Below are 13202 nucleotides of genomic sequence, written 5' to 3'. Positions count from 1 at the left end.
GTCAGTTGAACATGACCCGAACGTAAGTGTTTGCCTAAATGACCAGCTACAGCTTGTGTAGTATGACGTGAATGAGCGCTGTCAAAAAATCTGTAATTTTATACGGAAGTGGCTCCAAGAGAAGTTTTGTCTGTCATAGCTAACATAAATCCGGCGCAAAGCTGATGATCCAATAGCTTATCGACTCCGGCTGATTGCTAGCCGTTTACAAGCCATCATCTGAAAATTGCCCGTTTGAAATGATCTGGTTGCAACGGAGATTTTGTTGCAGGGCACTGAATCATGAGGAGAAAACCTTTAAACTTGGAAGTGAGCTCATGCTGGCCAGCGCGGTTCTCTTCAGCAAGCGCGTGATCTCCTCGTTGAGGTTGACCTATCGCTCCTGCGAATTTCATTCACCTCAGCGGTAAGAGTGAATGTCGGCGCGTAACCAATTCTCACGTTAAGTTCTCAACAAATCATGAACTTGAGTAAACACATTGCAGGCTTTAACTAGCGATTTCCCGCTCAAATTTTGATTCAGTTAAGGTGAAATCATGTCATGACTCCTTCCTCTTTTGCATCTGCCCTGTGGCGCCTGAGCAACTGACATGTCTACTGCATACGCTTCAAGAAGACCTAAAATAGCCGGGCTGTATCACATCACTTGCATTGGCTTTGTTAGGCAACCAAGTAGTTTTAGGTTGTATTCATTACCAAATCTGCTTGTGTGGCATTGACCAATCAAATCCGGATTGGATGCTTAATTCTCAATTTTGAATAACCATTAACTATTAGAAGTTAACATGGAGACCGCTAACACGTGTTCACAATTTATTTAATGCAGACAATTTCCCTAAATTACAAATTGTTCAATGTGGCTAATGTCTTTTTTACAAAGAAGCAGGAAGGGTAATGTCAGCGCAGGCACTTTTACTTTGATGGCAACAAGTCTAAGCTATCGGACTGTGCCAGTGTACAAAATCGGAGCGACGGCTTGCCGCAGAAGCAATGGAGTGGAGATTGAGCCTATTGTTTTCATTTCGGCGCGAGCCTTCGTTTTTGCGTGGGCAAGTGAGACCTCGAACTCAGGGTGCATTTAGTTAGGCTGCTGTTCGTCCAGAAATCCGAATAGACGACCTTCCAGGATACATGAGCAGAGACTGAGTTTTTTACCAGTTTATTTCATACGTGAGTGGTGTACTGAACCAAGACAAATGCACTACGGCTATATATCACTGAAGAATACTAAAATCAATATTCACCAATTCACGTTCGTATGCATTTCCTAATTCCTGCAATGAAACTAACGCGGGTGAAAAATGATGCTTAAATTTGACCAAATTGTCTGAAATAAGTAGAGATCTTGGGCTTTAAAAATCAGTAAAAATTGTTCTGATAGATAATTGCGCATCAAACTTTGTAGTTTGGACACTAAAATGATTAAATAAAATTAGTTTAAACAATTGAAACTAAAAGCAATTTAACGATCGTTAACTTAAGATAAAATTATAGATGACTCGTCCAATTAACGATAGTTCAAAAACCGTAAAAAATTGATGTGCAGAAACAGGTATTAATACAATTTTGTAAGCTGATTCTGCTTAGATCACTCTTCCAATTACCGAACGCTTAAAAAATACAGACTATGAAACTCCAGGTAGTACGCTTACTAAAATAAAATTTTGTTAGCAGATTTTCTTAAAAACATAACATATTTTATAGAGAAGAACGATTCATGCTAAAATAAATGCTTCAAGCTTTAATTTTTGATAAAAACTAGAGTTCCTTTCGAATTTTATATACATTAGTCTCGTCAGTTGCTCAGCATCGCTTTCACGAAATCAGGCGAGAGGAACCGAGCGGTGTCGGCCTCTGCAGGCGACAAGCGGCGACTGTGGAAGACGCGGCCCGTCACGGAGAGCTCATAGACCGCCTGCGGATCGTCATCTTCGACTTCGGTTTTGGCCCATTGCAGTAATTCGTTCAGAGCTGTTACCATCGCATCCGGTGAAAAGAAGCCCTGCACAAGGCGCGTGGGAGGATTGAATTAAAAAAAAAGTTACAGGAATTAACTTGATACGAAATAACCGGAGCTCAGAAATTCATTTTCATATACGTATTGATTTGTGGCAATGTCAAGTGATGACTATTTCCCATCGTGCTTGAGTTACAGTTTGTATTCGTAGCTACCCGAGAGGCCAATGGCTTATAGCTGGTACAAGGGTGGATGATGACACAGTTTCTCGGACTGTTATTCCGAACAGAAAACACTATCATTTCATGCTAAAATCAGCTAAATCCTAGACTTCGTGCATATCAAGAAACTCCAACTGCTTATATGGTTCAGTTGCTACAGTTGCTACGAACACAGTACAAATGCTTCAAACAACGTCACAGATGTCTATGTCAAAGGGGTTGTGTGAATGAAATAAGAACCAATTTTACTCCAGGCGATTTTGAAAATCACAAATAGAAAATCAGTGAATATAGAAAACGTTTAATCAAAGTTTCTCTTACCGGCCTTACCTACAAAAAGGCTACATCTAAATGGAGTCACAAGGCCTTTTTAGTGGAGCTTTAGCCACCTAAAATATTTTTGAGCTCTCCTAAATAACTTCCATTTTAATTCAGTAATATTTTTTTACAAAAAAATTGCCTAAAAATTGATAAATTTGGCCTGGATACAAGTTTAAGTAAATAATCATCCAACACGTCATTATTAATTAGAATATTATCGTAAATCTTAGAAGAGGGCTTAGTCCTTTCCCTGTGCTTAAAACCTGAGGCGTTGCACCTCCTTTCGTTAAAATCTGGTGACGCCTTTGTGGTGGTGACGCCTCGATTCTTACCTGCGAATCTGAGGGTAAATTCGCCACACGGAAGGACCGAAGGCGCCTCACAACGCCGCGGTCATCACGGAAGCCACACACTACACGCGGGATGCCCACCAGAGCGCACTGCACCCACGTTTCGCGCATTTTATACTTCGGCAGCGATTGTGTCCTGGCGCGTGACAGCCTGTGCGTTTTGAGCTCGATCAAGTCAGTAGGCCGAGGAAGCCGATTGCTGGAGTACAACTTCTTGTCCATCCCGTCAACCTCAGCCCCGTACAGAAGAGAGTGCTCTGATAGTTGGGTTCGGACGATGACACAGTACGATTCATTCTCATCGTTCCCAGTGGACGGATCCGATCCTGAAAAAAGTTTCATTTTCATTTTGTTTTCGGATCAAATTCGCTGGTTCAATTACACAAGTATGCGAACATAAAGAATAAAAAATCAGCTGTAAAAATATAGTTATATAAAAACGGCTCGACATGCAAGGGTAATAAACTCGAATGATGTTGATCTCAGCTCAAAATCACTTCAGACAACAAAGCATTTATTCAAAGGTACACAATGGTCTTATGACATTTTCGTCAACTGGTAGTTGGCCAGGTCTGCTCAACTGCCAAGCGAAAAACGTCTCTTTCACTCCATAGTACGGAAGCGGTGTAATGTCCGTTAATCTCCCAGCTTTAAGGTAATCTTATCTCATCGGAGTAAATGAACGTTTATCAATTATTTGAACATAGTAAGACAATCACTTCAAGTCTTAAATTGTTGTAAATATTTATAAGTCGGCGATTGTGCGCTCAAATGCCATGTTTGAGAAATAACGTATAGTTTTTTACTTAGTAGCGTGCAGGAAAGGAACGGTTAGTCACAGTAAGGTGTCAAGTATAAATAAACATGGCGTCGATAGATTTGTCGCCCAGAGGACAAGGCGTCTACAAAATCATTCTACAAATTCGAAAGGATGCAGAGCTAATGTAGAACGTAACAAATTCTTATGCTGGTGCCCACCTTGACAAGGTTGAGGATTTACCTGCCCTTAGTTTCACCTGTTGTTCCGACAAAAATATTGAAAAGTTACTCACCAATTTCTTCTATTCACGTTCTATACACGTATCTTGGCTGTGGATGCGCCCAACATATAAGGAAGCACTGGACTAACCCAAAAGACACATCTATAACTAAGTATTGGACAATTTTACGGCCGGACTCCCCAAATTCAATTATCAAGGAATATCTCCCAAATTAATGAACACAGCTAGATGAATCTTGGAACGCGTATTCATTAAGACCTAACGGTGATGTTTAGCTTATGGAAATTTTTTAAATTTCGCCTCCATTCCTGGGTTATATGGCAATACGGGGTAAAATTCGCAGTGATCAAGGAATTTCTTCTAAACGGCTGAAAATATTTGAACGAAATTTTGAATAAAACCCAACCAACTTTCACACGGTGATATTTAGATAGTAATAATGTTTTCGATTTTGCCTTCGTTCGCATTTTTTTCATTTCACCTTCATTTGTGATTCAAACAGCAATATATGCTCAAATTTGCAGTGATCAAGAAATTACTTCTAAACTACTGAACAGATTTGAAAGAAGCTTTGCATATAAATACCTAACCTCCTAACCGTGATGTTTAGCTTGTGACAATTTTTCGATTTTGCCTTCGTTTGCGAGTTATACGGATTTACGGAGAAACGACCGGCACTTCTCAGGCCGATTTATAAATTTGCATTGACCAAGATATATAGCCATATAACTCGCCAACGAAGGCAAAATCGAAAAAAAATGTCAGGAGTTGAACATCACCGTTAAGAGGTTAGGTATTTGTATACAAAGTTTCGTTCAAATCTGTTCAGCAGTTAAGAAATTTCTTGCTCACTGCAAATTTGAGCACATATTGCTGTTTAACTCACAAATGAAGGTGAAATGGAAAAAACTCGCGAACGAAGGTATAATCGAAAAAAATTGTCACGAGCTAAACATCACCGTTTGATAGTCAGGAACGTATATTCAAAATTTATTTCAAATCTGTTCAGTAGTTTGAAGGAATTTCATTAATTGCGCGTTCTTTAATTTGGAAGATATTCCTCGATCATTAAACTTAGGGAGACCGGCCGTAAAATTGTCCGAGACGTCTAATTTGTGGCCTACGGCTGCCCCCCGATGCGATTTAATGACAATTCCAACTCGTCGATATTCCTCAGATTTAGACTGCCCGAGTGATATCTTCTCGAAAAGTTCAGGTATTCATCTTAAGCGTCAAGTGCAACCTAAGCCATCTTTTTCAGATCAAGTTGTGTACTTTTGATACAGTCAAATCACATCTTACCGTCCGTCATGAATTGCTCAAACTTTAAACCCCGGGAAGCCATCCTCAATTGATCTTCACTCGCGTTCAGTTGTCTCAACTGGTCATCGGAGATCACTTGACACATAAAAATGGTCTCGCCAACCCTGTAATGATACGAGTTGGATCAATTTCCGGAATTAATGAATAATGATCTAATCCAAATTGACGATTCCTCAAACATAAGTTACATTTGTCAGTCACCAAACAATCCTAGTGTATCGCTCAAAGGAAGGTTCACTAAGAAGTTAAAAGCAAAGAAAACGCAAAGTAAAGTCACGATATTTTCATTGCCGTAAAGAAGACAAGATTTGCGTGTTAAAATATGCAGCGATTATAAAATCCCACAATTTGAGAATTGCCGCTTATCCTTGAACGGACGATGGGTTTCATGAATCGATGGGTTTTATGTTTCATTGTAATTTACTTGCTACTTATGCTTTAATCTCTTTTAATATATATTTTGATTTTTTCTCCTGATTGTACTTACATTCTACATTTTTTTTTCAACTGATGATGGAACTAGGTCATCGAGACGACTTTACTCGGCGTATTCTTTGTTTTTAAATTCTTGGCGAATTTACGATAGGTACTTGACAAACTGAGGAAATAGGTAAATAAATACTTAATTAAAATGAAAAAATGAGTTTGTTACAGAGTGACTTATGTACTTCATGATAAAATTGTTCCAACATTAATGCTCGATGATAAAAGTAAGTAGGTGCCGGAATGTTCATGTATCTTAACGAATACCGGTAATTAGAGATGTGTCATTGACTGCCATCTTGGGGGTACAAACTGATAACTGGCGACTGTGAAAACGAGGTCAATCATGTATAAAATCATTACGGACCTCGTTTTCGCGTAAGAAACTCTCTAGAAAAATAATGGTTACCCTTTTTAAACATGCTTGGGTTGCCCAAAACATGCTCATCTAACCGTAAACACTTTGCTCGCCTTGCTGTGGCGACTTGGTCAACTCATCTGCAGTCATCATCACTTAATTGTCTGCTACACTCCTAGATACAAAAGGAAAGAAGGTATTCATGTTTAAATTCTGGAAATAAAGAAGCAGGCAAAAATTCGTCATCATTGTTCGATAATTCAAAAACTGAAATATCAATTTCTAATTAGACAATAATGGAAGCAAAATAGGCATGATGTTGGGTCTCAAAAGAAAGTGGGGACAGTGAGCACAATGTAGATTAGGAGTGAGGGATGAGAAGTGAGCAGCCAAATGTAGGATGGCTTGAAGTGTAGGAAAGCAGCAACCTCGAAGAAGAAATTTGCCACCGTGCTGCCGACAGGCCTCCTTTCGGATTTCAGAGATGGCTACGCAGGACTCTCAAGTGTTTACCTATACTCTTCTGCATTGCCTAGCATTGAAGTACGAAACCCTTGCATTTGATTTGAACCTATGACCAGGTTGCAATCATTTATTCGTTGTATGCAATAAGCATAGATGCTGGTGGCAATCCATAGTAATTCCTTTACCTCTTCATTTGATTCCATACTAACTTTTGATGTCTTTGTAAAAACTGAGCTTACTAGAAACCGTCATTTTATATTTTTCAATCTAGTATCCCGATTAGCCTCACCTCGTGGCACGCAATTTAAGGGTTTCTGACGAGTAAATGGAGGTGAGAAGGTGTCGCGCCACGTAGCGGCTGGTCACAAAGTCAGGCTTCGGACACATGCTCTGCGGGTGCCGCATGATCCACTGCTGCACATGCGTCAGTTTTCCATTTTCATTGAAGAAATCCTCCATATTCATGCGCCGCACATCCTCCATAGCCAGGTTAAGATCAAGATATACCTAATGGTGAGAAAATGTGCATTAAAATCTTTCCATGATTTTGTACTGTGGACAATCAAGCAGTCTTGACAGCAGTTTAAGAGTTCAAATTAGGAGCGCCGCCGAAGCCAGAGATTAGGTCCTGCAAATTAGGCTTTATGTACCGACGTTTTCATCGTACGCAAGCATGGTTCTCAACTGTCTGATTATAATTATCCGTCAAGCAAGTGAACTAAAACTCGTAATGAGGACCATTGAAAAATGGTAAAGACGTCTTTTGATACTTTTTTTATGTTTTGGTAATATCCCTAAAAAATAGAATATAAAATTCTGAGGAACATTTCGCTAACAAATTTTCAGAGGGCGAGACAACGAAATTTAAAACGCGGTCATCGTAAATGTTATGAACGAAGTTGAACAAACATAACACTTGTCTATACAATTCGTTATTCATTCATGATGACTACACTTTATTTTGAGTAATTACGTATCTCAACACGAGATTATTTACATGACTGGCGTACATTGTGGAGATTTTGATTAGACACCATAATCCTTATTATAAATATATATACATATTATACAAAGCATGCTCTGGTCTCCAATCAAACTTGCATTTGTATATGCATGATAATTTTACCGCTTTTTCGCACGCCTCGTCCCAATCAATGGCGATTCGTGCGAGGTTTCTCCCGTCATCATGAAACTGGCGATTGCAATCCAAGGAGAAGTGCCCGATTATTGTAGGAGAGAGTTGCGCAGACCGACTGCACGTCAAACACACATGATATACGTAGAAATTATAGGTAAACAACTGAAGGTACTATTCTTTCTTCACCTCATAATTTTAATAGCTAATTTTTTTTTCAAGTTTTAAAACGGTAATGCCAATTTGAATTTTAACAAGATGTCATTAATGAAACTTAAATCAATTCTTAATTATACGAGAACACAACGCACCTACGTAGCCTAACGGTCTGTCTTTCTTGCATGTAAAGAATAATCCTGGACTGTCAAGAATAATCTTCCCTGTACATGTCTCGTGTCCAAGCAAAGAATCTATTCACAGCAAACTCACTACAGGAACGCAGGTGGCACTCGTCTCTCAAACCTTATCGGCAACAACTTTACGGCAACGTTTCGTCAGCATAGCTTCCACCAACTCCCCAAGTTTCGTTTCATTTGTTCATAAGCGTCTCTATGAGTAACTAGAAAATTGAGGAACGATTAGGGACCGGCGGCTATTATTTGCTAATACAGGAGGCCACGCGAAGTGACGAACGGGTGGACCACTCTGATACTGCTTCTAAAACTCCGTCCACATATACGTTCGAAAATATCCTCAGTCATGCATGTCATGCCAGGTTACAGTCGGGACGGAAAACTCGCGCGCGTCCACACGATTCAAAAATTTCCTTTGTTTTCGCTTCCTCGCCAAGGTGAGCAACTATTTGTTGAGAAATATACACTGAAAACATTGTTGGTAAATATTATTCGAAAATTATTAGACGGTAAATAATGTTTCTGACACATTCTTTTCGACGATCCGTAAAAAAATAATATCTTTATTACGAATTTTTGTTAGCTGTAGGATTTACTTCCTTGCACTTGCTCAAAGTCGTATCGGGCAGAGCTTTCTCTTTCCTATAATAGCCTTTCGATTTAATTTGACGCGGGCATGGAAAACTGCCGCAAATATCTCTGAACTCCTAAAAGAAATCGTACGATATCTTGTATTGTCATTTTTTTCGACTAGAGCTAGCAATAAACAGTAACACAGCGCTCAACACAAATGCAGATAAAGAAGGAGAAGCCTGACCGACCAGACGGATGCTGTCCACAAGCGCAGACGTGTCGGCAGTCTTGCATTAACGCGAAGGTCTCGCCAGTCAGTCTTTTCCAGGTTTTTCAAACCTCAAGGCTCAAACTCCGCTCACCCGTCATGCAAGGCCTCAAACCACACTGATAATAAGTTATACCGTGTGTACGGGGCTTTAATGAATTGGTCGAGATCATTCTACGCTTCGGGGACTTCGTAATGTATTATAAAAGCTCGTTCTACGCTTTATGGACTTTTAGAATGTATTGAGCGAGCTTATTCTACGCTCTGGGGACTTAGGACCCAACACGACGCCCGCCACAGGGAGTGCCAGAACCATAGCGCCCGGGGATCGAGGTACCAGCTATCCGCGTCGCTAACAGAACATAAGCTGTCAAATCGCATGCGCAGTACTCATTAATGCTTATTCGTAAATTCATAATGTCTGGTCCCTCTCCATTGCCCATCAAAGAGTTGAACCACTACATGTGCCTGAGAGAACTAAATGAAAATAGGAAACTCTGTATTATAAAAAATTATTCTAAGCGACGGTCTCCATTTAATAAATTCGTTTCTATTCTAGTATTAATTAAAGATGAACATAATTTATACACCAATGGAAGGAGAAAGATTCAAGATTTTTTATATATTTATAAATGCACAATTTTCCGTTGATTTGCTGCACGGCAAGCATCTAAAAGGTAGCCAAACTCGCCCCGCACACGAGAAAGCATATCTTCTGCTACTGAGTGCACCGCAGCAGTGATAAGAATCTTCAAATCAACCAGAGTCGCTGGGATAGGCGGGACGTAAGCAGTTTCCTTGACCTTGACGTAACCCAATAAGAAATAGTCGCATGGGGTGAGATCAGGTACCAAATTATCAATCGCCGCTAAGTGCACGTAACGGGATGCATGCTAGAAGCCAGCATTGCCCAGTACCAGCATTGCTTACATATGCTTTCCCGAGCGCAAGTCTGCTGCAGGTGCAGGGTATAGTAGTATACGTGGGAGCGCAGCCTTGCACCACCAATTTTGTGCACCAATAAGCCCTGAATCGAACGCCTTGCATAAAACCTGCCGTGCACCACCAGGCCGCGGATCGAATAAGACTTCTGGGCATCGTTAAATTACGTGATTTTACGTTCACCGCATCTGGGGTTAAGTTTCAGATAGCATAATTCTGTTCCAAAATTTACCGCCCTTCGACGAGTGGCCGTTCGACCGAGGGCTGGTTCGACGCACAGCCTAGATATGATTGTCCAGTGTTGAAGGCTACGTTCCGGAAGGCAGGAATAATGATGGTCCATTACATCCAGGACAGTGTTGGTCTTCAGCAGGCGACCCGTCTACGTGATTATATGCTGAAAGCCATAGGTACAAATTTCCATCATATAAGGGTACCAGCGTACCAATGAGCAGTAAGCCACCAGTACAATAGCCCTGAGCGGTTTTTATACTGCTCCTGTGCTCCAAAGTTCTGCACCAAGGTGCCTATAGCCCCTTCACGATTTTCGGTAAGGAAATCTCTACGCCATGGCGCTTTTGGTACAGTCACCGCTTCAGCCCGTCCGCTCTTCGCGGCTGATAACATACAATTTAGCTGCCGAAACTGTTGCGAGTTTCCCCAAGATGAAATAGGATCAAATCATCTAGGATTTACTGGTTTCGTTGTTTGGAAATCATAGAAATACTCTCGACACACTTGTACTTTATGTAAACGAAAAACTAGCCGCAATAGATAAATTAAGATTTTACATCTGATAGGTTCGACAGCATCGTCATGCGAGAATATTCATCTATCAACATTTAAGAAAATAAGTAAGCTGATAAACTAATATGTGGAGAAATTATTAGCAACGTTTGACCAAACTAAAACACATATGATAGAATTCGGATAAGCATCAAAGGTCTGCGAGGAAAGCCTTCCAGCCAGCCAGAGCGGTAAGGTGGAGAGATGGGATAAGTGACGAGGAACATGCTGGGGGACAGTGAAGCTGGGCTCACGTCTTGCGAAGTAAGGCAGTAGGTACAATGAGGAACAGTTCACAATTCACATTCAAGTCAATCCAACGCGGTCGACGGACCGCAAGGCTAACGGCATGTGTAAGAAGTGATGGTATGGGGTAATAATTTTTGGAGTACGACGTATTGACCGTTATCGTTTTAGAGTAGTAGCTTGTGTGCATTGTCATTGATGTTTCAAGTTCGTGTGATAAAATGGGTCAATTGGGTACAGCTCCATATATAGGTGCCGGAGTGACAATACCTATAGCATGTTCAAGGTTGACGTTGGCTCCACGGCTAATTTAAGGGTTAAATTTGTGGCCTAGTGCCTACGGCTGCGTACGTAACCACTTGCACAAAGCGTAAGTACTTGTACTGCCATGTGGGCGTAACTCCAACCGGTTCTTTTATCACAAGTTTCATAACATTTTGGCGCAAAATTACGACAAGAAGTTGTACAAAACTCTACGACCCAATTTAATAAACAAGAAATTATTATAATTGGTCCATCATTCGGAATAGCCCTGCATATTTGATGTCATACTGGTCTATGTCTACCAGTAAACAGCATTTCCTCCTCGCCTCACGTAATTTAATAGTCTTTTAATACGGTAGCTAGGATGGGTTTTCCAAATTCCAAGGGTGTCCAACAGTCCACGTGAATAATTATCTAGATATACTAATACAATCGCAAGCGACAACTAGGCGAGTCAAATAGATACGAGTTCATTTCATTTGTGCAGCTAGGACCATGATTTTTGATTGATGGGCGAGTGATCTGATCGCATTTCACAAGTTCTGAAGGCTCGTCCGCTCGTAGGTCGTAGCCCACTGCTATCCTCACCTCCCGGGCAAAAGATTTGGTGATCATCAGTTAATAACAAAAATTACAGCTGAATTTTCTCGCTTAATTTAACCTCCACTTCCCCCTGCGTTTTTCATCATTTTCATCATTCATTCATCATACCTACAATCCAAGGCAGGTATCAGCAATATTTTTTCACACATCTCCGTAGAATATAAAACAGGCATAGCCTACCGTTTAACCTGTCATATGACAAGTGACTTTTCTGTAGATATGTGAAAATGGAGCTTGTGTGTATAATTCTGTCAAATAAATGAAATCTCTTACCTGTATCCATGTGAAGAACTGTACGATGCCATTGCTGATGATTACGTTTCAGGAAACTTTATTGAAATAATTGAAATGATGTAGAAAGTTAATTTGACACCATTTTGCCTTTAATTAGGTACCTATATAGGACATATAGATTTAAGAGCCAAAGTGTTATCACCGGACTATTAAAATCGATCGAATATAGTTTTGGAATGCACGGGGAAAGACAAAATACAGGTTTTCTGGTCGCCCAATCGAACTGAAAATATTAGTAATCTTAATAACTGGTATTTCCTACGTCAATGATCAATCCCAATTCGATGGATAACTTCGCAACAATTGCCGACCCAAGCCTTCATTAGAAACAGTCTTTTTAATAAAAACTGAACCACATCTCTAGGTAGCCTTACGTTATCAAAATGGCTTTGCAGTTAGAATGTAGTTTTTGAACCCTGCAAATAGTAGTCCTGACTACTGACCACTGTGACCAGTATTATACGGCTTTAGATGATATGCGGCGTCGCGAAGATGAAAAAATAAGATCTATATATATACCTAGCTATGCTCTGAGGCGACTATCTGCAATGCGATTGAGGTTGTAAGTTCCTAACTACTCCTATATTTGTTATTACGAAGTGCCTAAGCAGATTGAATCGCCATCTAAACCAGAAGGGTCGTACAAAGTTCTCGAGCCGTCAGAATAAGGAATAATGATCAAGAGAGAGTAATGCATAATTTCCTACAGCACACTCCTGCCTGGCCCTAACGACGCACACTCGCACTGTTCGTTGCTCGTTGTAAACTGGCAAACTGGCTGCATTTGATGATGATTTGAAAGTTCAAACGTGCACTGAAAAAATCCTGTACAAAACGACCTTTACAAAAAATCCTGTTAATAAATTATCGTTAATATAAATGGACTAATAGCTTCTAGATCGAAAGAGTAAATTGATAGGAATAGGCTTCGCTGCCATGATTAAAGAGTTGGTATCTTTGTGGGTTTGTTCTATAAAGCTTCCATCCAACACCAGACGCATCTCCATAGACGAAAATGTACGTACAAACGAACGAGGCCACACCGTGCTGCTGCGTAGTGGAGTGCAATAACAGCTTCAGAAGTGATTGATGCATTTTCCTTCTGAACTCCTCAATAGACTATATTTAGTGCTTATTGCTTAATAAGCAATGCGAGAACATGGCATGTTTTTTGGGGTGTAGATTAAGAATCTGAAATCCGTTTTTGGCGGTCGGCATCGAAAAACTGATTTTTTTTCCGATTTTCCGATCCGGAAAAC

At 40.3% G+C, this 13202-nt stretch overlaps 1 protein-coding gene across 1 annotated transcript; it reads right to left on the bottom strand.

Annotated features, from left to right (window-relative positions):
* Positions 1-1143: 1143 nt before the first annotated feature.
* LOC108664598 (decapping and exoribonuclease protein) lies at positions 1144-12720 on the bottom strand. The gene is made up of 6 exons (XM_018151220.2): positions 11923-12720; positions 7606-7732; positions 6769-6986; positions 5153-5277; positions 2832-3175; positions 1144-2002 (listed from the first exon to the last, which is right to left on the bottom strand). Exons 1-6 carry the CDS (start codon positions 11952-11954, stop codon positions 1796-1798), a joined length of 1053 nt encoding a protein of 350 aa, XP_018006709.1. The 5' UTR covers positions 11955-12720; the 3' UTR covers positions 1144-1795.
* Positions 12721-13202: the final 482 nt, after the last annotated feature.

The sequence above is a fragment of the Hyalella azteca genome, unplaced genomic scaffold, assembly GCF_000764305.2.
Source record: "Hyalella azteca isolate HAZT.00-mixed unplaced genomic scaffold, Hazt_2.0.2 contig15442, whole genome shotgun sequence".
In the NCBI taxonomy this organism is placed as follows: domain Eukaryota; kingdom Metazoa; phylum Arthropoda; class Malacostraca; order Amphipoda; family Hyalellidae; genus Hyalella; species Hyalella azteca.
This window is presented reverse-complemented; position numbering and strand designations above follow the sequence as displayed.

Coding starts and splice junctions, on each gene's coding strand:
- LOC108664598 (XM_018151220.2), bottom strand. CDS start 11,954: ATGGCATCGTACAGTTCTTCACATGGATACAG. Junction 7,733..11,922: donor AGTTCTTCACATGGATACAG/GTAAGAGATTTC, acceptor TTTGACGTGCAG/TCGGTCTGCGCAACTCTCTC. Junction 6,987..7,605: donor ACGAGGCGTGCGAAAAAGCG/GTAAAATTATCA, acceptor TCTCACCATTAG/GTATATCTTGATCTTAACCT.